This window comes from Xenopus laevis, chromosome 9_10L, assembly GCF_017654675.1.
Source record: "Xenopus laevis strain J_2021 chromosome 9_10L, Xenopus_laevis_v10.1, whole genome shotgun sequence".
Taxonomy (NCBI): domain Eukaryota; kingdom Metazoa; phylum Chordata; class Amphibia; order Anura; family Pipidae; genus Xenopus; species Xenopus laevis.
The window spans coordinates 27,021,550-27,047,934 of NC_054387.1; the positions used below are offsets into that span (position 1 = coordinate 27,021,550).

General features: G+C 38.8%; 1 protein-coding gene and 1 long non-coding RNA gene across 2 annotated transcripts in view; one reads left to right on the forward strand and one right to left on the reverse strand.

The window, feature by feature from the left end:
* Window positions 1-8,615, forward strand: part of LOC121398040 (putative sodium-coupled neutral amino acid transporter 10) — a 97,426-nt gene extending 88,811 nt beyond the window's left edge. Inside the window, exon 13 of the mRNA XM_041576523.1 lies at window positions 5,555-8,615. Within this exon, the coding sequence (XP_041432457.1) occupies window positions 5,555-6,585 (1,031 nt within the window). The 3' untranslated portion in view covers window positions 6,586-8,615. The remainder of the gene's footprint in view (window positions 1-5,554) is intronic.
* Window positions 8,616-12,759: 4,144 nt separating this feature from the next.
* LOC121398192 lies at window positions 12,760-26,362 on the reverse strand. Its single transcript, XR_005964171.1, has 3 exons — window positions 26,239-26,362; window positions 15,949-16,059; window positions 12,760-12,936 (listed from the first exon to the last, which is right to left on the reverse strand). It is a non-coding gene; the product is annotated as an uncharacterized LOC121398192 (long non-coding RNA).
* Between the last annotated feature and the right edge of the window lie 23 nt (window positions 26,363-26,385).

The following is a 26,385-nucleotide window of genomic DNA, read 5'->3' on the forward strand; positions in this document are numbered from 1 at the left end:
CATGTGTATGGTAAAAACAATAGGGGCTGCAAGTATTTTGTTCAGACAAAGGCACCCCACCAACTCCTAGACTGGGACCACAGGCAATTCTATGCCCATCCCCAAAACAGGTCTTCAACATGAAGGAGGGGGTTGGGCATACCATGGTGGCTTTTGAAGTTTAGTTAAAGCCCTTGAAAATTATATAGAGGTATGGGATCCCTTAAGTGGAAAATTATCCAGAATGCTGTGAATTACATGTAAGCTATCCCACATATACAATAGTACAATTTAAGCAAATAATTCTAATTTTAAAAATAATTACCTGGATGGCTTTTTAGCAAGTTAGGGAATACAGGTTTATGGAAGATAGCTCATAGTACAAGTTGATCCAGGGACTAGACCGATTGCCATTTTGGAGTCAGGAAAGAATTTTTCCCCCTCTTAGGCAAATTGGAGAGGCTTCAGATAGGGTTTGTTGCTTTCCTCTGGATCAACTAGCAGTTAGGCAGGTTAAAAAAGTTAATGGACATGTGTCTTTTTTCAACCTAACTTACTATGTTACCTATTTCTCTGTAATGATAAAGCTGTAATTTGGATCTTCATACCTTAAGTCTACTAGAAAATCATGTAAATATTAATTAAACCCAACTGGCTGGTTCAGCTTCCAATAAAGATTAATTATAGCTTAGTATGGGTCAAGTACAAGGTACTATTTTATTATTGCAGAGAAAAAGGAAATCATTTTTAAAAAATCTGAATAATTTGATTATATGGAGTGTATGGGAGACAGCCTTTCCTAATTCGGAACTTACTGGATAATGGGTTTCCGAATAACGGATCCCATACCTGTACTCAATCCTAACTAAGTTGCATGAATCCATATTGTTGGCAAACCAATCATATGGCTTATTTAATGTTTAAATTATTTTTAGCAGATTTAAACTATTGTGATCCAATACAGAAAGATCCCTTATCCCAAGCATTCCACATAATAGATCCTATACCTTGTGGTAATTATCATAGCAGTGAGCATAGTCCAGTTCTCTGCAGTGTTATTACCAGGCAGTATAGCTTTAGTTTTTCAAATGCTTTATTTGCATGTAACATTATAGGTATCGGTATCAAAAATACAATTTTATTTTAGGTCTGCACATAGGCAGTGCATTCTTATGTTCCACTGCATACATTCAATTTTCTGGCTCAGCATGTTTAGTGCTGCAGTATCTTACATAGTTACATATAATTACATAGTTAAGTTGGGCTAAAAAAAGACCAAATTCCATCAAGTTCAACTTCTCCAAAAGAAACCCAGTGCATTAAGAACTGGAGCCCAAAATTGTATTGCATACTCAAGATGAAGCTTTACCACGGAGCTATAAAGAGGCGAAATTATGGTTTCATCCCTCAAGTGAATGCCAGTGAATCCATAAAGCTCCACATAACAGGAAGGTTGTCTCCCTAAAAACTTGGTATTTTCTAGAATCCTTAACAGAATCTTAGTTTTGCTATATCTCTACTTAAATAACTAGATCCCCTTAGGTACACAGGAGGCAAGGTAACACTGCGAGCCTAGAAGATAGCTTTGTCATCATGTCACAGCAAGGCTATTAAAGATGCAGCATTCTTTATCAATTTGTATTAAAAGTTAAGCAGACTAATTCTGAAAGCTGTTTTAAGAATCATCCCATGTGGCTTAATACAGAAGTAAAGAAGTTAATAGGAAAGAAGAGAAAGGCATTTAAAAACTACAAATCTGTTGGGACAGAAGCTGCATTTAATGAATATAAACACTGTAATAAATGTTGTAAATCAGCAATCCGGAAGGCAAAGAAAGGAAATGAAGAGTTAATTGCGATGGAGGACTAACCCTAAAAAGTTTTTTTAAAAATATATTAATAGTAAAAAGATGCAGGTTGAGAGTGTTGATCCATTATGGTAACAGTATGGTTGTAACAGATACAGAAAAGGCAAATGTGTTAAATCAGTTATTTTCTTCAGTATATACAATAGAGGAGTCTGAGTTCCCAGGCACACTTTATAGCTGCACTAATGGCTCAGCTCAATCTAGTCAGTGGCTGACTCAGGATATGAATCATTACATAATTGGGAGTCTATGGGGCAAATTCACTAAGCGCCGAACGCTAGCGTTAATGCACTAGCGTTTGGCATTTTCGTTACTGCGCAAATTCACTAACGAACGCTGGCGTAGTTTCGCTAGTGTTACTTCGCACCCTTACACCAGGCGAATTTTCGCTAGTGACGTAACTACGCAAATTCACTAACTTGCGCAGTGTACTGAACGCTACCTTTTACGCTAGACTTCCTTCGCCACCTCAGACCTGGTGAAGCGCAATAGATAGAGTAGATTGGATTGTGGATTGTTTCAAAAAAGTCAACATTTTTTCTAAGTCCCAAAAAACGCTGGCGTGTCTTCTACATTATGGGTGATATGCTGAAAAAGATCGAAAATCTTTTTGGGGCTCCCCTCCTTCCCCCCTACATTTCCTGACTCATGGCAACTTACCTAGACAGTGGGCACATGTATAGGGCAAAATAAAATTTTTACTTGATGATTTGAAGGTTTTCTTGGCATTTGTAGTGCTGATACGTATTCCTCCATTGAAATTTGAATTTGGCGCCGTATGCAAATTAGCCTTCGCTAGCATAACTTCGCTTTACATAGCGAATCAACGCTAGTGCAACTTCGCAACCTTACGCTACCCCTGAGCGCAACTTCGGATTTTAGTGAATTTGCGGAGCGCTGGCGAAACTACGCCTGGCGCAACTTCGCATCTTAGTGAATTTGCCCCTATGCATCTGATTTCTGTATATCTTTCATCACAGCCAAAGAAGAAAAATGTTTTATATCAAAAGATATATGTCCCAAAGCTTGTATTTAGTAAAAATAATTTATTTATTAAAGATAGATACATACTTACCCCACATGGCCCACCTTATGCGTTTCATACCCTCCGGCACTTAGTCATAGGTGTCTCTATCAACAGCATGTTCCACATAGAATTTAAACCCTGATAATTCCTCCTATTTTCATTTAAAACCAATCATATATTAGAGGGGGATTGCCCTAAAAACCAGTCAAGAGTCAAAGGGGGTTAACCCCGCTTGCTCTACATCTAATCACAGTTTAGCCTCTATGGGGCATTTGTATCATATCATATCTTTCACAGCATGCATCAACAGTTCAAATTTCATATTAGTTTCAACAAATCTAATCTATTATAGTTTAGCACAATCCATTAGAAAAGCATATCTCTCAAAGTCAACCAGAAAGATTTGTATATAAATTACTGTTGTATAAAAAACCAATGTCATAAATGCTCTGCACTAATAGCCAGTACCATAAATATATTTATATATCCTATATTTATAGGATATGATTCATAAAGCTTTAATAAAAATTAACGTAAACAAGGCTCCAGGGCCTGATGGCATACACCCCCGGGTTCTAAGAGAGCTTAGTTCAGTTTTAGACCAGCCCCTATTTCTGATTTTCTCAGATTCACTTTCATCTGGTATGGTGCCTATGGACTGGAGAAAAGCTGATGTTATTTCAATATTTAAAAAGGGATTACGATCTCAGCCTGGCAATTATAGGCCAGTAAGCTTGACATCTGTGGTGGGCAATTATTTGAAGGCTTGTTAAGGGATCGCATTGAAAATTTTGTCCTAGTGAATGGCATTATGAGCAGCAATCACATGGCTTTATGAAGGATAGGTCATGTCAGACAAATTTGATTGCTTTTTATGATGAGGTAAGTAAGATGCTGGACAGTGGGGGGGGCAGTAGATGTGATTTATTTGGATTTTGCCAAAGTGTTTGATGCTGTGCCCCACAAACTACTACTTTCTAAACTAAGGTCTGTTGGGCTTAATGAAGTTGTTTGCACATGGATAGGAAACTGGCTACAGGATCGGGTACAGAGGGTGGTTGTTAATGGTACATTCTTTACTTGGAGTAAGGTTCTTAGTGGGGTACCCCATTTCTTCCGTATTAGGTCCAATTTTATTTAACTTGTTCATTAATGACTTAGGGGAGAGTGTTGTAAGTAATGTATCAGTGTTTGCAGGTGACACAAAACTATCCAGCCCAATTAATTCCATCCAGGATGTGGCATTCTTGCAACACGATCTTGACAAACTGGCAATCTGGGCAGCTAAGTGGCAAATGAGATTCAATGTTGATAAATGTAAAGTCATGCACCTGGGATGTAAAAATATCCAAGCCACTTATACCCTTAATGGGACTGCACTAGGCAAATCCATTATGGAAAAGGACATTATAGTCCTTGTAGATGATAAACTTGGCCGTAGCAAGCAATGCCAGTCAGCAGCATCAAGGGCAAATAAGGTCTTGAGCTGTATTAAAAGGGGCTTAGAGTCATGGGAGGAAGGGGTCATTCTTCCACTGTATAGAGCACTTGTAAGGCCCCATCTAGAATATGCTGTTCAGTTTTGGTCTCCATCAATCAAACAGGACATTATTGTATTAGAGGGGGGACAGAGAAAGGCAAAAAAGCTGGTAAAAGGTATGGAAAATCATAGCTATGAGGAAAGACTGGCCAAATTGGGGATGTTTACGCTGGAGAAGAGGCGCTTAAGGGGTGATATGATAACTATGTATAAATATATAAGGGGATCATATAATAATCTCTCTAATGCTTTATTTACCAGTAGGTCTTTCCAGCTGACACAAGGTCACCCATTCCGATTAGAAGAAAAGAGGTTACGCCTAAATATTCGGAAGGGGTTTTTTACAGTGAGAGCTGTGAAGATGTGGAATTCTCTTCCTTAATCAGTTGTACAGGCTTATACATTAGAAAGCTGTAAGAAGGGGATGGATAGCTTTTTAGCAAGTGAGGGAATACAGGGTTATGGGAGATAGCTCATAGTACAAGTTGATCCAGAGACTAGTCCGATTGCCATTTTGGAGTCAGGAAGGAATTTTTTCCCCCTCTGAGACAAATTGGTGAGGCTTCAGATGGATTTTTTTGCCTTTCTCTGGATCAACTGGCATTTAGGCAGATATAAAAAAAAAAAAAAAAGTTGGACTTGATGGACGTGTGTCTTTTTTCATCCTTACTTACTATGTTACTATGTTTTCTTTTCAATGGGAAAATAAATATGCCTACTTATCATCCATTTCAATGCAAAATGTGAAGATCTTTATAGGATTGTCCTTCTTTTAAATTACCCACTTATAAATCTAACAGTGTTTGTATACCACAATGCAGACTTATTGACTTTTGTCTTTTTTATATATTTACAATTGTGACATTGTGCTGCAAATTTAAATATATTTATTCCTAGCTAAATTGTAGGGTGTGTAGTATATGTTTTTGCCATCATGAATCAAGCTTTCATTGAATGTGGTCTAGTTTAAGAGACTTCATTAAATAAAAATGTAATCTTTTCCTTAGAAGACAAATACAAATGTATTTAAGTAAAACATGTAATCTTTTGATGAGGGATATCAATAGCAGTTCTAGAAAACTCATGAGTGTATTGCATAGACAGTATTCAAGGAAGGATAATTATTTGTCTTTTACTACAGATAAACTTGAAGGCAATATAGCAGACAAAAATAAGGAGGAGCTGAAAGCAGAAGCCAGAGTGGCACAGAAGCCACTAGAGGGGGAGAATGCAGAAGAAGTGAAAGCTGAAGTGGATAAATCTGCAGTAGAGGAGCCTGTGGTTGTGATGGACAAAGAACAAAATCCTGATGTGAATGAAGAGGTTAAGGGAAATGTGCCAGATGTCAAAATGAATGACAATAAAATCAATGTAGAGGAAGTGAAAATGGCAGTTTCAGCTGCCAAACAGCCCCAGTACACAAAAAAACAATCTGTCCAGGAAAACTTTGTTCACCAACAAAGTGTTGACCGGTATGCTAGTGATAACCATAAGCAGCAGGAGAAAGCTGTGGCTGCAAATATAGATAATGTTCTCCCAAATGTTGGGCACATCATTCTGCAGGAAACTGCAATCCACAAAGCTCCTGTAGCAGTACCAGGCCTACAGGAAAAGGTGGGAAAGGTAGCACTGCAGACTGAGCCAAAACAGAAACCTTTTAAAATGGCTGGTGCAGGAGAGAAACTGCTTAGTGCTGTGCAAGAAGAAAAAATACTGGTTCAGAAAGGAAAACAAATACAGGAAGTGAAAGCTGATAAGTTGATACTGGATCATAAGCCAGTACCAGACCATGGGCTGCATGAAAATAAAGAGGAAGCTGATGCACCTGTATTAGGCCTAAACCAAGCCAATGACATTAAGGTTGAATCCAAGAAAGAACACATTGAAAAGCCAAACGATGGGGCTGCCCTAGAGCATGATGAGGGTAAGCAAAACCGAGATCTGAAAGCACAGAATGATATGGATTTGAGAAGAAAAAAGAGAGATGTGTCTAAGGTAGAGCAAGAAAATGATGGTGCACAGATCATAAGTTTCCATCCTGTACCCAACCTAAAAGTAAACGATCTGCGTGGTGCCCTTGAGGCGCGGCTCAATCAGATGGTTGATGGAGGGTTACAGGTTGTTCAGAGCCGGCAAATCAAACAGTTGTTAAATGAGCAAAAGAAGAGATGAGCACAAAGAAAACTGCTTGGAATAATTTTACCAGAGACCCCTGTACCACATTGCAAAAATGCCTGAAATGTATAAAGTTTCTGTATAACAGCCGTTTATTGTACAAACGGAACTAAGAAACAAACTATGACTGGAACTGTATTAATTGTATTTGTTACAGGATCTTTTGAAAATACTCGTCCTCCCTTTAAAAATGTCCTGTTAAATCAGTACTGCAATTGTCTGGTATTGCAGAGGTGGCTGCAATTGCTGCCAGCCAGAATATTATCCTTGGGGTGGAGATCAGTTTGCAGCCAAGGGGCCGTTATGGGAAAGCACAGTATCATAGACAGTGAAAGGAACAACCATTAATATGCTTCAGTCATAACAGGTCAGAAATAGTATTCTATACATAAACGTGGTCCTTGGGTTTGGAGCTATAAAGATTTTCTGCTGATTGTGGCTTGTCAGCATTTAGAACCATATCTGACAACTGTGGCTGGTTGGCAGACCTGAAAGATAGGTGACTGCTAATATATTAAAAAAAAAAAAATTGAGAAACCTCAATTTGACTATACATTTTTGAAAAAACAAAATGTTTTTGGGCATAACCCCCAATTTAAAGTTGATTCAAAGGAGAACTATTACAAAAAATGAAACTTTTAATGTAAGCTTCATCATTCATAAGAAACTTTCTAAATATGATCAATAAAAGATTCTGTACGGTTTCTAAAATAATGAAGGTTCTTTTCACTATCCCCCCTATCAGCACCTGTCTCCATTCTTTCTTCATGCAGGACTTGGGTGTCAGATTTTGATTGATATTTAGATCTAATATATCTTGTTTGGGGGGGACCTCTTTTCCAGCACATGTATTAATGCTAAATCAACTGATTCCAACACAAAGTCTAACAAACAACTGACTATGGCACAAATCCTGCATGTAGAGTGAGGATTTTTGGTGATTTTTAATATATCTCTTTAGGCAAAGGGAGCCCCCCCCCCCAATAGTCTGTATTAGGCGTAACTGTCAATCAAAATCGGACTCCTGACTCCTGCATAAAGACAGACAGATGCTAAGGGGGTATAGCGAAGAGTAATTATTTCAGAAATTAGTCCGAATTTTAATTATATTGAAAAAGAGAATCATATTTCATTATGATGAAGCTTGTAATACATTTTCATAGTTTACATTTTTCACGCTAGTTCCCCCTTGCTCTGTACGCACAGCAAGAAGTTACAGGTATGTGAGCTCCAGGTAAAAGGTATATGATTTTAGGCACTGGTGGGTGCCTTACAAATTGGCACCTCCCAGAGTTTTGTATATTAAGGGGGTTATTTAACTAAGGTCAAATGTTAGAAATTTTTATACCTCGAATGAACTCGCAACTCAAATGATTTCTTATTTAAGAGAAAACTGGAATGGAAAAAACTCAAATCACCAAGTTCGAGTTGCCAAACCAGAAAACTCGAATCAAGTTTTCAGTGGAAAAAAACTCATTGCTCGAGAATACCCTCCGAAATAAACCCGAATATCTTGAAGGCTATTAACATCTTCAAATTGTTCAAGGGACCTCTGCCATTGACTCCTACATGTACAGGTTTTAGATGCTGTGTTTTCAGATTCTAGCTATTTTTAGGGTCGGGGTATACAAAATCTTGAAATGTGAATTTTTTTAACCAAAAAATAACCACGAAAACTTGAATCTCATTGGAAAACACTACTCGAACCTTAATAAATAACCCCCTTATTTTTCAGAATAATCAAATTTTTAATCTATTTCTAATTTCAGAGTGTGGTTTGACCCTGCAGTCACCTTCTTTTACTCTACTAGGACCAACTCTGGCATTTTACATGTCCGATTTTTTTCCCTCCAATACCTGAGGATTTTTGCCTTTCACATGTGCTTCTGGCTGGTCTACTCACTCATGATACTGATATTACCCTGTATGAACTGCATACATCTGTGCAATCTCTGCTACTCTGTGCCTTAATGTTTGTATAATGCACACTGGACCAATAAACCCTGCCAATATTTTGTATTCTCAAAGACCAGTTTATGTTTTTATCTCATTCTTTGAAAAGGTGCATCCCATAAACATACCAGTTCATAAACCTCACCAGACTTTTGACTGCATGTGTGAACTGACATTTAACTTACACCTTGCTTGGACAATGTCAAATAAAATGGATCCTCTATTTTTAATTTAAATTAAAGACTAAGGGGCAGATTTATCAAGGGTCGAATTTCAAGTTTATGGGAGTTTATAAAAACTCCCATAAACTCGAAATTCAGAAAAAAAGACCAATCGAAATTTATTAAAAAAAAAATAAAAATTTTTAAAAACGGGTGAATAGGATTGAGCTGCAAATTCGAATCTAATTCACCCAAAGTAACAATTTTTTTTTTTTCAAAAGTCCACCAAATGACTCCAAATTAATTGTAGGATGTCCCCCATATCCGTTAGCTAAAATCTGTTAAGCAAAACAACCAGTATTCTGGTTTCTATGATCATTATTTACTTCAGTTATTTTGTAAACAAAATGCAAGAACCCAATTTCATATTCTACACCGCTAAATCAACTTATGTCATATCTATATCACTTTGTGCACTTTGCTACATGTTTCAAGTTGGTTGACCATTGCTGGCAAAATCACTGCAAAGTGAGGGTTGAAAGGAGCAGGGAAAGATCAACAGAGAAGCCTGCTTCTTTATTATTGGGTGGCAAAATGAGCATTGTCAGACATTGTGGTCCCATCTGTCTTGGGAAAAGAATTACATTAAAGGGGTTGTTCACCTTTAAAAGAACTAGTATGATGTAGAGAGTGTTATTTGAAGTTGGTTTTCTTATTTTATTATCTGTTACTCAAAGTTGGTTTTCATTTTCTATTATTTGTGAGTTATTAAGCTTTTTATTCAGCAGCTCTGCAGTTTGCAATTTCAGCAATCTGGTTGCTAGGGTCCACAGTACCCTAGCAACCATGCATTGATTTGAATAAGAGGCTGACATATGAATTGGAGAGGGCCTAAATAGAAAGATGAGTAATACAAAGTAGCAATAACAATAAATGTATAGGCTTACAGAGCATTTGTTTTTAGATGGGGTCAGTGACCTCCATTTGAAAGTTAAAAACAGTCAGAAGAAGGCAAATAATTAAAAAACTATAAAAAGAAAATTAAGACCAACTGAAAAGTTGTTTAGAATTATCCATTCTACAACATACTAAAAGTTAACTTAAAGACGAATCACCCCTTTAACAAAATGAAGTGAAAATCTTGTTGGGCACAAAGTTAAACAATTATTATTTATGTGTAGAACATGAAATGAAATGTTACAAGGAAAACAGAATAATACTAACTTAACATTTAATTCTCCACTAAGTAATGCAAATTTCATAAGTAAAAGTAGTAACCTACGCTGTATGCTGGCAAATGCACGAAGTTTGTCAGGTAAAATGGGAGGCCTACAATTAATTGCATGCTCTAAAAATTATGATATAATTGGTATCACTGAGACCTGGTGGGATGAAACACGTTACTGGATTGTGAATTTAAATGGTTACACCCTTTTTAGGAGGGACAGAGGGATTAAAAAGGGTGGAGGAGTGTGTTTGTATGTAAAGCCCGAATTAAAGCCATGCGCTAAAGAAATAACCATAGCTGGCACTGGTGAGGGTGTAGAATTATCATTGGTGTATGCTATAAACCACCTCGTATAAGTGTCGAGTATGAAACCCAGCTACTCTTGCAGATACAAGAAGCTTCACAGCTGGGTCAGGTTGTTGCTATGGGTGACTTCAATAATCCAGACATTGACTGGGGTAATGGGGTTGCTAAGACAACATTTCAAAAGAAAAGTGTGAGTATCTCCAACAATAATGAATCAATCAGTTAAAAAATTGAAAAATTTATTAGGACATAAGAGCAAGACCTAACGCATTTGGTGCCTGCTGGGGCACTTACTCATGGGGTTGCTAAGAAAGAAAAAGCTAGTAGGTTTGTAAATATGCTGAATGACAACTTTTTATTCCAGCTCGTTCAAGAACCTACTAGAAATAACTCTCTTTTGGACCTTGTAATAACTAATAATACTGAACTCATCTCTAACATTTGTGTGGGTGAGCATTTAGGGAATAATGATCATAACATGGTCTGATTTGAGATTCTGTTGCAGAAGCAATTCTATAATGGAGTAACTAAAAGACTAAATTTCAGACGTGCAAACTTTGACAGTATAAGGGCATCTCTGCAACATATTAAGAGGGAAATTCTTTTCACAGGGTTAAACACAGAACAAAATGGGAAGTCTTTAAAATACTGCTTAATAAATATACTTGTCAGTATATTCCACTTGTAAGCAAGGAACGTCGTTGCAAAGCAAAACCTTTTTGGTTCAATAGAAGCGTTGGTGTTGAAGTGGGTAAGAAAAGACATGCTTTTAAGGCTTTCAAGCTGGGACAGCCGAATCATTTATAAGGTACAAGGAGGCCAATAAATCATGCAAGCTAAAATTGATATAGAAAAGGATATTGCAGCAAGCAGTAAAAAAAAATCCAAAATTATTTTTTAAATATGTTAATAGTGAAAAAAATGAAGCAGGAAGGGGTGGGAACCTTACTATCAGAGGGGGGTCAGCTGGTTGATGAAAACAACTCATATTTTTCATCTGTCTACACAAATGAGGAACCAGTAAGTGAAGGTTTTCTTCTTAATAGTCCCAATTCTAGTAATACAACTAATGATGTATGGTTCACACATGAGGAAATTCAAAAGAGACTAGAACATGTTAAGATTAACAAAGGTCCGGGGCCAGATGGTATTCATCCCACGGTACTTAGCGAGCTTATCTCTGTGGTTGCCAAACCTCTTTACTTAATTTTTAAGGCTTCATTGAGATCTGGCATAGTGCAGAGAGACTGGCGAATTGCTAATGTGGTGGCTCTATTCAAAAAAGGATCCCGTTCTCAGCCTCAAAACTATAGGCCAGTTAGTCTGACGTCAATGGTAGGAAAGCTTTTTGAAGGGTTAATAAAGGATAAGATACTGGACTTCATAGCAAATCATAATACTATGAGTTTGTGCTAGCATGGTTTTATGCGTAATAGATCTTGCCAGACTAACTTAATTTCTTTTTATGAGAAGATAAGTAGAGACCTCGATTCTGGGATCTCAGTGGATGTGATTTACTTTGCTAAAGCTTTTGATACAGTGCCACACAAAAGGTTACTGGTTAAATTAAGGAATGTTGGCCTGGAACATAGTATTTGAATAGAGAACTGGCTTTTAGACTACAAAAAGTTATTACACTAAATGGCAGTGTGTTGGGAGTTTCCTTAAATGAGAAGGATCTAGCGGTTTTTGTAGATAACAAGTTGTGAAAACATAATTATGCCTCTTTATAGGTCCCTGGTGAGGCCTCATCTGGAGTATGCAGTGCAGTTTTGGACTCCAGTCCTTAAGAGGGATATAAATGAGCTGGAGAGAGTGCAGAGACGTGCAACTAAATTGGTTAGTGGATGGAAGACTTAAATTATGAGGGTAGACTGTAAAGGTTGGGGTTGTTTTCTCTGGAAAAAAGGCGCTTGCAGCGGACATGATTACACTTTACAAGTACATTAGAGGACATTATAGACAAATAGCAGGGGACCTTTTTACCCATAAAGTGAATCACCGTACCAGAGGCCACCCCTTTAGACTAGAAGAAAAGAACTTTCATTTGAAGCAACGCAGGGGGTTCTTCACAGTTAGGACAGTGAGGTTGTGGGATGCATTGCCGGGTGATGTTGTGATGGCTGATTCAGTTAATGCCTTTAAGAATGGCTTGGATGATTTTTTGGACAGACATAATATCAAAGGCTATTGTGACACTAAGCTCTATAGTTAGTATAGGTATGGGTATATAGAATGTATGTAAAAGTAGGGAGGGGTGTGTGTATGGATGCTGGGTTTTCATTTGGAGGGGTTGAACTTGATGGACTTTGTCTTTTTTCAACCCAATTTAACAATGTAACTATGAAGAAAATGTATTATTGCAGACCTCTGTGTCCTTTAATAATCAACAAAAGCATTAGACGTGCTCTTCAACATTACTCAGCCTGGCACAGTGAATGCCAGGCACGACTAGCATACCAGCACTGTGGCTTCTGTGTATAGAAATGCAGCACTTACATGAAACAGACTGGAAACAAGATACACAAATAGAGATCTATATTTTATTATTTCTTCTTCTGTCCGATCCTTTGCAACCGTAGATACATTTCACAGTTTTAAATGAGAGCAAACAAAATAAGTCAGGGAGTCCACATAAAGATCCATGTTGTGTATTCTGTTGCATGTAGCTTCCAGTCCTCACTTCATCTTCCTCTTTGCCTGGAGGGAAAAAAATGCTATGGTCTACAATTTCCTCTATTGCAATTAAAAATCATAAAAGCAGGGATACATATAATATAATAGGGAGCAATATCCATTGAGTGTATTGAATACATGTGTATATTGCTCTTTAAGCTGATAATGCTTTGACAATTACCTCCAATAATTATTGACAAGACTGGCAAAATCCAGTGTTCCACATAAATATTGTGTTTATGTGGTGACCTTGTATATATCAGCGTTGCATTCTGATGCAGTTAAAGGGGTTGTTCACCTTTGAGTTAACCTTTATTACGTACTGTAGATCATCATCATCATTTATTTATATAGCGACAACAAGATACGTAGTGCTTTACCTTAGTTATAACAAACTGAATAAATGGAGGTTAACAAACAAGGGATACAGAGTACAATAGGATTACAAATTAGAGTTTACAAAGTAAACGCTAGGGTACAATTGAGACTTTAGGATTTTAGAAACAATTGTGATTTTGATACAGCAATGATTAATTAATTAAGGTACATTGAATAAGCTTCTTTAAACAGGTGAGTCTTTAATGAGTGCTTGAAGGTTTGGAAAGAAGGAGAAAGTCTGACAGCTCGAGGCAGCGAGTCCCAGAGAAAAGCAGAAGCCAGAGAGAAGTCTTGTAGATGAGAATGGGCAGAAGTGATGAGAGGTGAAGATCAGAAGTAGAGCGAAGGTTGCGTGAAGGAGTGTATTTGGAGATCAGATGAAATATAGGGAGGAGCTTCATTATTAAGGGCCTTGAAAGTGAGTGTTAGTAATTTGAATTTGATTCTAGAGGAAATTGGAAGCCAGTGAAGGGACATGCTTATGGGAGCAGCTGATGTTGAGCGGTGAGATACATGAATGAGTCAAGCATTTAGAACAGAGTGGAGATTAAAGGAATAGTTCAGTGTGAAAATAAAAACTGGGTAAATAGATAGGCTATGCAAAATAAAAAATGTTTCTTATATAGTTAGCCAAAAATGTAATATATAAAGGCTGGAGTGAACAGATGTCTAATAAAACAGCCAGAATCCAACTTCCTGCTTTTCAGCTCTAGAACTCTGAGTTAGTCAGCGACTTGAAGGGGGGCCACATGGTACATTTCTGTTCAGTGAGTTTGCAATTGATCCTCTGCATTCAGCTCAGATTCAAAAGTAACAGATATGATCCATGTGCCCCCCTCCCTAAAGTCTCTGATTGGTTACTGCCTGGTAGCCAGGGTAACCAGTCAGTGTAAATCAAGAGAGCTGAAAAGAAGGAAGTAGTGTTCTGAATGACATGTTATACATCAAATCACTCCAGCCTTTATACATTACATTTTTGGCTAACTAACTATATTAGAAACATTTTTTATTTTGCACAGCCTATCTATTTACCCAGTGAAAGTGTTATCTGAAAGGAGAGTAGGTGATGGTCAGATAGGGGGTAAAGAGAGTTAGTATGGTTGGATGGGCGGCACGAGTGGCAGAGTATAAGATCCAGAGCATGACCCTCGATGTGGGTAGGTGAGTCAGTCCACTGAGAGAGACCGCATTAAGTTGTTAGAGAGAGGAGTTTAGAGGTGGCAGGAGAAGCAGAATAGTCAATGGGAATGTTGAAGTCACCTAAAATGAGAGCAGGTGTCTCGCTGGAGAGATAGTATGGAAGCCAAGCAGCAAAGTGATCCAAGAAAGTAGAGTAGGGAGCAGAGGGGGGCGATATATGACAGCAAAATACACAGAGAGATTGGAGAAAACAAACGTATGCTGTGGACTTCAAAAGAAGGAAAGGAGAGAGAAGTCGGTGTGGTTAGATTTTGAAACCTACATTTGGGGGAGAGAAGAAATCCTACCCCACCGCCATGATGGCATCCGGTCTTGGGGTGTGACTAAGTGAGAAGCCTCCATAGCAGAGGGCAGCAGGTGAAGCAGTGTATGTGGGAGAGGGCCATGTTTCAGTGATAGCCAGAAGATGAAGGGATTTGGATATAAAGAAATCATGGACTACTGTGAGTTTATTGCAGATTGACTGTGCATTCCAGAGGGCACATGAGAAAGGCAGAGAGGGTGATGGCTTTATGTGAATAAGGTTTGCAGGATTAGAAGTGTGTAAAGTTTTAGAGACTGGAAACATTGTGAAATGCCTGAGAGTGGGAATAGGGGAGGGGAGGAATGAGTGAGTGGGACCAGGGTTTGGGGAGGTGTCCCCAACTGCAAGTAACAGTAATAATAAAAGTGAGACAAGGTGTGACCTAGATTTGACAGTGCGAGCATTGTTTTGTTTAAAGGGGTTGTTCACCTTTGAGTTAACTTTTATTATGTACTGTAGATAGATGTATTCATAGACCATTCACAATAGGTTTTCATTTTCCAGTTTGCCATTTTAGCTATCTGGTTGCTACAGTCCAAATTACCCTAGCAATCATGCATTGATTTGAATAAAAGAATGGAATATGAAACAGAATGGGACTGAAAAGAAAGATGAATAATCAAAATTACAGAGCATTTGTTTTTAGATGGAGTCAGTGACCCCTATTTGAAATATGGAAAGAATCAGAAGAAGGCAAATAATTAAAAACTATAAAAAAATAAACAGTGAAGAACAGTTGAAAAGTTGCTTAGAATGGGCAATTCTATAACATACTAAAAGGTCACTTAACATTGAACCACCAGTTTAAGTTGTATCCCTTGTTCGCTGTACGTGATAATGGTGTGATTGATGCTACCCAGGCTTTTTTAGCACCTCATATGTTTATTCACTAATTAAACCATAGATGTCAAGGAAGCAATACTTGTGTTCCCCCTTGATTTTCATAACAGAGAAATGAAGAGGGCCCTCATATAATACAGCTCTGATACGTTGCTTCTAATGGCCTCTGCTGTGTGGTGCAATGGTGACAGCACCGGCCACTGAGTTAGTCATAAACAAGTGGGTTATTTTTGCTGATAAACCATGATTGTGTGTTATAGATATAACTGGAGAAAGTCAGATAATTCATATAAAATAACAAAGTTCAGACATACAGTCATTATTATACGCTGCTTCAGATCTTCAAACTCCTTTGCACAAGCCCCTCTGCACAGTTCATCCCTCCCAGCAGCTGCAGCTGATACACACTTGCCATATTCCAAGGCCTGAAATGGTAAGAAAAATGCAAATTATGAGGTTGCTCAAAAAAAAATTCTTCTTTGCAATACACAAGTAGGGTCGCTGCATTTGTCAGTGTTATATATCAACCAACACTCTGGAAAAAAGTTTGGGAACCCCTCTTAATTCTTTGGAGTTTTGTTTATCCAAGAAATATGAAATAAGAGTCTCAATCAGTTATAATGCTAGTAATACATAGCCTGCAGGTTAGAGAATATATATATGCCACAAACCAAGAAAAATAGAGACAGGGAATGTAGAAGTTTTAGTATGTGGACACACCCTCCTCCCTCTCTAATGCTAACCAGTTCAGGCAAGGATACAATGTAAGTTAATAGCATAACGTTAAAACTTCACCTTTAATACAGACAATTAAAAATTAGTACACACTGCACTTGGCCATGCCCACACACCACACCAAACACCGTTTAGACAGATTCACTACTCCACAACCTGTGGATAGTGCTGGACAGTCGCCATAAAAACATATATTAAAAACTGATGCAAAAGGTGGCAGGTGGGGGATACATCAAGCAAAAAATATATAGCTCAATGATCATGTGCACCAAAGTTTTGCACAAATGGGGATAATGCAAATAAATATCCCATAGCCTTTAAGCCAAAAAGAACCCCCCTCTCCCCTGTGCCCAATTCTGCCTGTCTACGTGGGGAACGGATAGGGGCTATATCCCCCACCGTCCACCTATGCTGTCCTACGCGTTTCGCTGTTGCCAGCCTCTTCAGGGGCATAGGTGCTGACTGTGTGGCTAGGACTGTCTTAAATAGACTCCCATCGGCGTCCCTCGTGGCCGTGCTGTATGATGACGTAATATCCGAGCGTCGAGCGTAATTATGTCAATGCGCGAAATACGCCTGCGCAAAAACGTCATCATCTAAAATCTGCCATCGTAATTGTGAAAAAGTAATAGTAAATCAAGGGCAGAAGAAAAAATGTAAGCTACTCCAAAGAGAGTGCTACTGGATCTGGCTGCTTCAGACCAGAAGTCCGAAAGGCCTTAATGAGGAATATAACTTATCCTGTTTTGTTTAAGCAAATATGTAGACGTTGTGTCAATAGATTTGTTACAAATAATATTACATTTTTCCTGTCTCTACAGATAAGAAAAATCTTTTTGTATACTCCAGGGACAGGTAAATTACTCTTATCTTTATTAGAGTTAGTAGGGTGTTTTAGATATGTTACATTCTATCCTTTTATTGAACAGGCTTTTGCCTGAAGATTGTGTAATCTTTTTATCTTTTTTAGATACATTGTTTCTTAACACTTGGAATGATTAAATCTACTTTGCACAGTTTGACCTTGCATCATTACAGCTTGTCTATGGATGTTACACATGGACATTTTTGGTATATTTTTTGTTGCTTTTTTTAATATTATGTTTTATGACACTATATGTAAATGCAAGCTGAAAGGCGTGATCTTCAATTTTGTATGCTAATTTATTGTAATGAGTCACTCCTTAAATTGTCTGCACAATGATCATTGTAGTATGCTTGATAAAGGGGTTCGCCCGGAAACGTTGCACGTCCGCACCTAATAAACTAGCAAGGGGTAACCCTGCATGAAGTTCCTTGAGTGCCAGTGTTTTACTACTTGAGGATTCATTGGAGGATGCTAACACTGTGCACCAGGTGTTCTCGTTTTTTAAGCTTTAGGAGTGTGCTCTGCCTCACCTTCCTTCTCTTGACTATAGACGTATGCCCTTAGTTGCGTAAATGCGACAATGCGCATGTGCCAAAAAAGGAATGCCCTTAGTTGCGCAAATGCGCCCATGCGCATCTGTATTGTCCCTAATAGGACATTCACAGAAGTAGAAACAAAAAGTAAAATTTCAAGTGTATGAACTTAATATTTTAAAGCTACCACCGTTATCAAGTTAATAACGATACAAATAACATGGATTTTTTTGCAATCTTTTCTCAGATCCCAAGATAATGTTAGCACAAAAACTTAGTAATAAATAATATTGAAAAAGGAGGGGGGGGTGTTTACTGAGTAACCAGGTTTCATAAAAAAGGCGAAAAAGTGAAGCCTTCATTTAGTCCATGAGGTGACTTAGTTTCCATGGAATAAATCCACTCGGCTTCTTTTTGTAAGAGTTTCCTATCAAGATCACCTATACGGGTAGTGCTCAATACTTTTCAACACCAATAAAATGCATCATATTGGTGTTGCCATTATGACATATGTTGATGTGATTAGCTATTGAGGTATTCCTTTTATGCCTGACATCTCCCACATGCTCCAATATTCTTCGTCGGAATTCTCTAATGGTTTTACCGACATATTCGATACCACAGGCACATTGCATTACATAAATGATACCTTGTGTCTTACAACTGATAAAGTGTGCTAGATTGTGATGTATATTGTCCGTTTTTCAAAAGATCGAAGTACTTTTTAGTACAAACGGACAAGCAACACAGTCACCACATTTATAACAGCCTTTATATTTGTTACTCAGCCAGGTGTCATTGTTGGACTGGACAAAGTGGCTTCGTGTTAGTTGGTCACGTAGATTGCGACTTCGTCGATATGTTACCTGGGGTCTCACTTCCAATACTTTTGAGAGGTCGGTATCCTGTTGTAAAATATGCCAGTGCTTATTAAGAATGTCAGTAATTTCATTATGTTGTTTGCTATAGTCACCTATATTTTCTACTGGTTTCACTTGATGTGGGGATGATAATTTTTTCTTAGCCGTGAGGAGTGATTTCCTTTCCGTACTAAGTGCTCTATTGTATGCCTTTTTTAATGAGTTGTGGCTGTAACCCCTTTCTTTAAACCTCCAGTACAGTTTCTTTGCTTCTATCTTAAACTCATTAGCTGAGCTGCATAATCTTTTGACTCTCAAATACTGACCCACAGGGATACCCAAAATGGTGTTTCTAGGGTGTTGACTCTTTGTGTGCAAGAGGCTATTGGTTGCTGTTTCTTTGCGATAAACTGTGGTTGATAAATTGTCATTAGTGGGATTACGGTAGACGCGAATGTCGAGAAAATTAATGGTGTTTTTGTCAATTACCGATGTGACCTTAAGATTTATGTCATTGGTGTTCAGCATATTAACAAATGACTCAAATTTGCTGGCCGTACTCGTCCAAATCAGGACTAAATCATAGATATACCGGGCCCAAAGCGGTATATGTTGTGTATATTCGGCCATGTTATCACCAAAAACCCAATTTCTTTCCCACCACCCGAGATACAAATTTGCATATGTCGGGGCGCAGGTACTTCCCATCGCGGTTCCTTGCTGTTGATGGTACTTATTGTTAAAGGTGAAATAATTATGCGTGAGGACAAATTCCAATAGTTCTAAAACACAGTTATTATGTGCTGTGAATTGTTGTCCTCTTTGTGCAAGCATGTCTCTAACTGCAGTTAGACCTATCTTGTGTGGAATGCTAGTGTAGAGAGACTCCACGTCTAAGCTGGCAATGTAGTGGTCTTTGTCTAAATAGATGCCCTCCAGATGCCTTAACGCATCAGTGGTATCTTGTATAAAGGAAGGAAGACACTTGACAAAAGGTTTTAAAATCTCATCCACATATACACTGGTAGGTTCAGTAAGGCTTCCTATTCCAGAGGCAATTGGACGCCCTGGTGGGTGTAAGGGGTTTTTGTGAATTTTTGGGATAGTATAAAACGTAGGAATTACTGGAGATTTAACAGTCATAAAGTCAAACTCGTCTTGGTTGATTGCTCTATTGTCCAGAACTTTTTTAAGAATGGATGCTAGGGCCAATTGAAAGGCTTTTGTCGGGTCACCCGGTAATTGTATATAGCAACCTTTGTCGCTTAATAAGCGCCTACATTCGTTGATATAAGCTGTTTTATTTTGGATAACAATATTGCCCCCTTTATCATTGGTTTAATGACAATATCATTGTTGGACTGTAATTCTTTCAAACCATTTCTTTCCTTTCTTGATAGGTTACTGTCATTATATGTAGACCTTTTAGATTTTTTATATAACTCCCTAAGGTCCCGTATACAGGCTTTGATGTAGATTTCCACCCTCGGATATAAGGAGTTAGGGGGTGTAAATTTACTTTTCGGTTTTAAATTGGTAAATGGACCCTCAAACTGGTCCTTGCTAGTTTCATTCTCATCCAATAGTTGGCATAGGTTTTCCAGAGCCCTACTCTCCTCCACTGTCCATTCAGATTGAATGGTGTTTTTGGCAAAATATTTGTGAAGCAATAGTATAGTGTAGATCTTTGATCCAGCTGAATACTCTGAATGTATCAGTTGGAGCAAAGGATAACCCTTTATGTAGTGCTTTGAGTTGATGAATATTAAGTGTTAATGTGGAAAGATTGAAAATTTGTAGAGATTCAGTGTTGTTTATTTGTTCATCCGGTAGCCCCATTTCTGTCTGTCCCTCAATCTGTCCTTGTCCCGTTGTCCCTGATGGGGAACCCCTAAAAAAGGAGATTGTTTTCTAGGAGCAGTGTCTCTATACTTAGTTCTATTCTTGTTGGTTGTCCTAGGGATAGAGGAGGTGGAGTCACTGCCATCATTGTCAGACGTATCTATATTAAAATCTGATCCACTAATTGAGGTGGACTTGGGACTTGTGCTTTTAAACAGAATAGATTCTCTAAGATATACAGTATGTTGCCTGTAGCAAAGTCACCTTTGTCTCTACAAAATTTCTTCCACTTTCTGGACTTGAGCTCTGTTGCTAGTTTATTAATATTGAACTGCAAGTCTTCCTCTAACTTCTTAAAAGTCTCATCCTCATTAAAGTTTTTTAACACCTTCAGATTTTCATCTACCTCACCATTCACTTTCTCCAACATAGATATTTCTGTGTCACGTATCAGGGTCATCAATTCTAAAGAGCATTTAGAAAGAATAGCATCCCATTTCTTATTAAAGTCTGGATTATCAAGATGACCAGCTGGATTCAATTTAATCCTGAGCCCTCTGGGAATAATAGATTGTGCTATATATTTTTCAGTGGAGGTAATTTCCCACCACAGTTTTGTTTGTTTAATCATGAAGTGTTTTAAAATGTTAAACGCATCCTCAATCTTGGGATCATTAATAGCAGTGCAGGTATTATCAGCACTACTACTGAACAGAAGTTCAGCTTCTTCCCTCCATTTGTTAAAATGCGAGGGATTGGAAAGAAACCCAGCCATTTTAAGTAAAAATAAAGTGTTTTTGGCTCTAGAAAGAGATTAAACTCCAAGATACACAAGAAATATGAAATAAGAGCCTCAATCAGTTATAATGCTAGTAATTCATAGCCTGCAGTTTAGAGAATATATATATATATATATATATATATATATGCCACAAACCAAGAAAATAGAGACAGGGAATGTAGAAGTGCCTTAGTATGTGGACACACCCTCCTCCCTCTTTTGTTTATCATTTTAATATATAACATGCCTTATGGAACAGTAGTATTTCAGTAGTATTTCAGCAGTGACACATTTTATTGGATTAATAAAAGATATGCAATATGCATCATAACAAAATTAGACAGGTGCATACATTTGGGCACCCAACAGAGATATTACTTCAATACTTAGTTGAGCCACCTTTTGCAAATGTAACAGCCTCTAGACGCCTCCTGAGAAGTGTCTGGATTTTGGATGGCAGTATTTTTTACCATTCGTCCATACAAAATCTTTCTAGTTCAGTTAAATTTGATGGCTGCCAAGCATGGACAGCCTGCTTCAAATCATCCCATAGATTTTTGATGATATTCAAGTTGGGGGACTGTGTGGCCATTCCAGAATATTGTACTTCTCCCTCTCGATAAATGCCTTTGTTGATTTTGAAGTGTGTTTAAGGTCATTGTCTTGTTGGAATATCCAACCCCTGTGTAACTTCAACTTTGTGACCGATATTGGGTTTAATTCACCTGACCCTCGACTTAAACAAGGACCCCAGTCCCTGAACTAACCACACGGCCCACAGCATGATGGAACCTCCACCAAATTTGACAGTAGGTAGCAGGTGTTTTTTTGTAGCCTTCCACTAAACCATGATACTATACAATCTTTGTTTTCAGATGTTTTGAGAGTTGCTTTGAGAATCCCATGCTGTCACTCTTCAGAGGAGAGTCAAACAGAAGCACAACTTGCAATTGGCCACCTTTAATACCTTTTCTCATGATTGGACACACCTGCCTATGACGTTCAAAGCTTAACAAGCCAAACCAACCAATTTGGTGTTGCCAGTAATCAGTATTGAACAATATTGATGCATTCAAATAAGCAAACTTACAAGAGTACCCACATTTTTTTGCACAGCCAGTTTTTCACATTTGATTTAATTTCATACAACTGAATACTGCTTCACTAAAATCTTTGTTCAGAAAACACCCAAGTAAAGACATACCACTGTTATGTGTTATACTCATTGAAGAAAATACTACATTGTCTAGGAGACCTATTTATCAGTACATTGTTTCAATAGCAGCCCAACTACGGGTTATCGCAGACAGAATAATTTGCCCAGTGTTAGTAGAGGAGTCCTAGTGTGTCCCCGTCCATCTTATCAAATGTCCTGCCTCCACAAGTGAATAAACGCTGTGCAATAGTGACCTTGCCAATGACCACTTCAGTCCAGACTGTCTCTCATTAGCTGATCCTTCCCATGAAGAAATGGAATGGGAAATCTACTTATAATTTGTTCTTTAACTCTTTTGACACTCATAGAAGCAGTCCAAACAAGGTAGAGCCCTCATGATCTAATATCTGTTTTTTTTTTCAAATATGTAACCTTATATATGGCGCTGCAGGATATCTGGGAAATATATAAAATAATTGTAAGAATGGTTTCTAACATGGGAAGTATGAGAAGAGAAATGTCTTTAAAGGAGTTGTTCATCTTTAAATTAACTTTTAATGTGATCTAGAAAGTGACACTGCAATTGGTTTTCATTTTTATTTGTGGTTTTTAACATTTTATTTAGCAGCTGTCAAGTTTTCAAATTGCCAGAGTCCAACCATGCACTGATTTGAATGAGAGACTCTGAATAGGGGAGGGCCTGAATAGAAAAATGAAGCAATAATTTGTAGCTTTACAGAGCATATATTTTATATGGGTTCTGCACATGCTCGCTCTCTCCTGCTTCATATGCATATCTTCAATTCCATTGACTGGGAAGATTCAGCCAATCAGATCAAAGATATGCAAATGAAGCAGGAGAGAAAACGAGCATGCGGAGTGCAGATTCAGTCAGAGCCGGGCCAACCCGGCCAGGCGCCCTAGGCAACCTGGCCGGGCACGGCGCCGGCTTAGTGTGCGCAAGCGCATTTGAAACAGAAGTTACCGACGCCAGTCAGGGAGACACAGGACCGGACACGGGGTAGGCGACAGAGCAGGTATGTGCCTGGTGCCCCCTCAGCTTTGCGCCCTAGGCACGTGCCTACTCTGCCTACCCCTAGTTCCGGCCCTGGATTCAGTAGTGAACTTCCTTTTTTGGCAGCCTGCATCTCTTAGGGCTCTTACTGAAGAGCGTTTTTACCTGCGCTCCCCTGCGTTCCGTTTTTCTGCGTTCAGCCGCAGGGGAGCGCAGGAATAGATGCATTACATTTTTTCCAGTGGCGCTGTACTCACACAGGCGCGTGTAGGTGCTGAATGCAGGAAAAATGCGGCATGTTGCGTCTCAACCTGTGTTCAGCACCTACACGCGCTAGTGTGAGTACAGCCCCATTGGAAAAAATGTAATGTGTCTATTCCTGCGCTCCCCTGCGCAGGTAAAAATGCTCGTCAGTAAGAGCCCTAACACAGAGTGTGTCCCACAATCACTTAAAGGAGAATTCAACCTGTGGGGGAAAAAACCCATACCGGCAATCTGTGGGTTATGGCAAATGCCAGAGGGGCTGCTATAAGGTCCCATAGAAAGTCAATATTTTGTGGGCTGGTGGGGGCTGTTTGGGCCTCTATGTGGGCTGATTGGGCCTCTGTGTAGCTAAAATGCCAAGGTCTATTTTAATTCTCAGTCCGGACCTGCCCGTACCCCCCACCCTAGGTAGACCCCCAGGCTAACTACTAGGAATGCACCGAATCCACTATTTTGGATTCGGCCGAACCCCCGAATCCTTCGCAAAAGATTCGGCCGAATACCAAACCGAATCTGGTGGGAAGGGGAAAACATTTTTTACTTCCTTGTTTTGTGACAAAAAGTCACACGATTTCCCTCCACACCCCTCATTTGCATATGCAAATTAGGATTAGGTTCAGCCGGGCAGAAGGATTCGGCCGAATCCGAATCCTGCTGAAAAAGGCCGAATCCCGGACCAAATCCTGGATTTGGTGCATCCCTACTAACCACCCCCCTCCCTCCAGGCTAACTACCCCCCCCTGGGGAAATGCCCCATACTCCATACTTACCCCTCGCCGCAGATTCTTCCAGCGGAGTTGCACGCATCCATCTTCCGAGTCCTCGGAGAGATTGGCAATTTCCGTGTAATTCCGCAAACTGCTCCAACTGCTCCAACTGCTCATGCGCAGAAATACCGATCTCCCAGTCAGCTTACAGAGGACACGGAAGATGGATGCGTGGAACTCTGCTGGAAGAATCTGCGCAGAGGGGTAAGTATGGAGTATGGGGATTTCCCCTGGGGCGGTAGTTAGCCTGGAGGGAGGGGGGTCTACCTGGGGTTGGGTACAGGTTTTTCCCCCCCACAGGTTGAATTCATCCGACAGTGGGATCAATGTAGTTGTAAAATGCGATTTCTCCTTCACTTCCGTTTTCAGTAAAACATCCGACACGTCGCATGCGGTCAGGTCAAAAAGCATCATCGAGTCCTGCCCTAACAGAGGAGAAAACTGAGAGAGTTTTTGCAGAGATGATCCACTTCTATGGTATGTATCTCTGAAAGCAAACATTTTAAGTTATAAAGAGAAATTACAAAAAGTTTTTTTATGACATGGGCTGTTAAATTGTCAGTTTTTCTAATATTGAAGTGTAAAGTGCCAATTTTCACCTTCTAAAGCAGCTCTGGGGGGGAGGGGGTTAGTCGACCCGGTAAACTGTTCTAAATTGATACGTTTCTTATCTTTGTCCTTGCTGAGCAGAATCTCTGGGTTTTATTACAGGCAGCTGTTACAATTGATATAATTGTTGCTAATACAGAGATGAGGCTGGGAAATGTATCAAGTAAATGTTGCAAAATTGTAACAGTTTACAGTCTGCACCTAAATTATTGAGCCACCAAACTCAAACACCAGAGACAGGGACATTAAACTTTAAACTTAGATTTTGGAAAAACAGTAAAAAATAATCTTCATTCCTGGGTAACAGTTTGAAAACAACGGAACAGAAAAAAGTGTTTGAAAGGTGAACAACCCCTTTAAAGATGTTGTTCACCTTTAAATGAACTTTTGGTATGACGTAGAGAGAGATAGACAGTTTGCATTTGGTTTTCATTTGTGGTTTTTGAGTTATTTCACTCTTTATTCAGCAGCTCTCCAGTTTGAAATTTCAGCAATTTGGTTGCTGGGGTCCAAGTTACCCAAGCAAACATGCACTGATTTGAATGAGACTGGAATATGAATAGGAGAGAACTGAACTGAAAGAAAAGTAATAAAAAGTAGCAATAACAATAAATGTGTAACCTTACTGAGCATTTGTTTTTAAATGGGGTCAGTGACTCCCAAATGAAAGCTTGAAAGAGTCAGAAGAAGGCAAATAATTTGAAAACTATAAAAAATAAACCACGAAGACCAATGAAAAAGTTGCTTAGAATTAGCCATTCTATAACATACAAAAGTTAACATTAAGGTGAACCTTTCCTTTAAATGTAAAGATGTGTGAACCTGTTAGCGATAGTTAGTTGGATTTGGATAATACACTTGCCAAACAGAAATATAATTTTGTTCATAGTCGCACAACTATATTCTCCCAAAATGGTACACCCCAGCTTGGTGCTTCTGCAGTGCTTCCTATCCCTAGTTCTAACAGTATTGTCCTATGAGAAAGAGTCAGTGATAAATCACGTTGTCTTTCACCAGTCACCACCCATTAGGGAAGCTGAAGGACAGCTTTAGTAAAGTCAGTCTGTGTACAGCACATCTACTTCTAGAATAGGTGCTATAACATTTAAATAAAATATTCCGCAGAAAGAAAGACCCAGTTTTCAGGAAAAACGTTCAACTGTGAGTCCCTCACCTGCACCCTGCACTTTGCCAACAACTGGGGTATCCCGTCTAGCGCCCCTTTCCCCGGAGCTGTAGGCTTTCCGGACATCACAGCATCGTTTCCCAGGCTGCTGCTGCCGTATTTACATCACAGGTTTTTTTCAGCCTATCAGTTTCC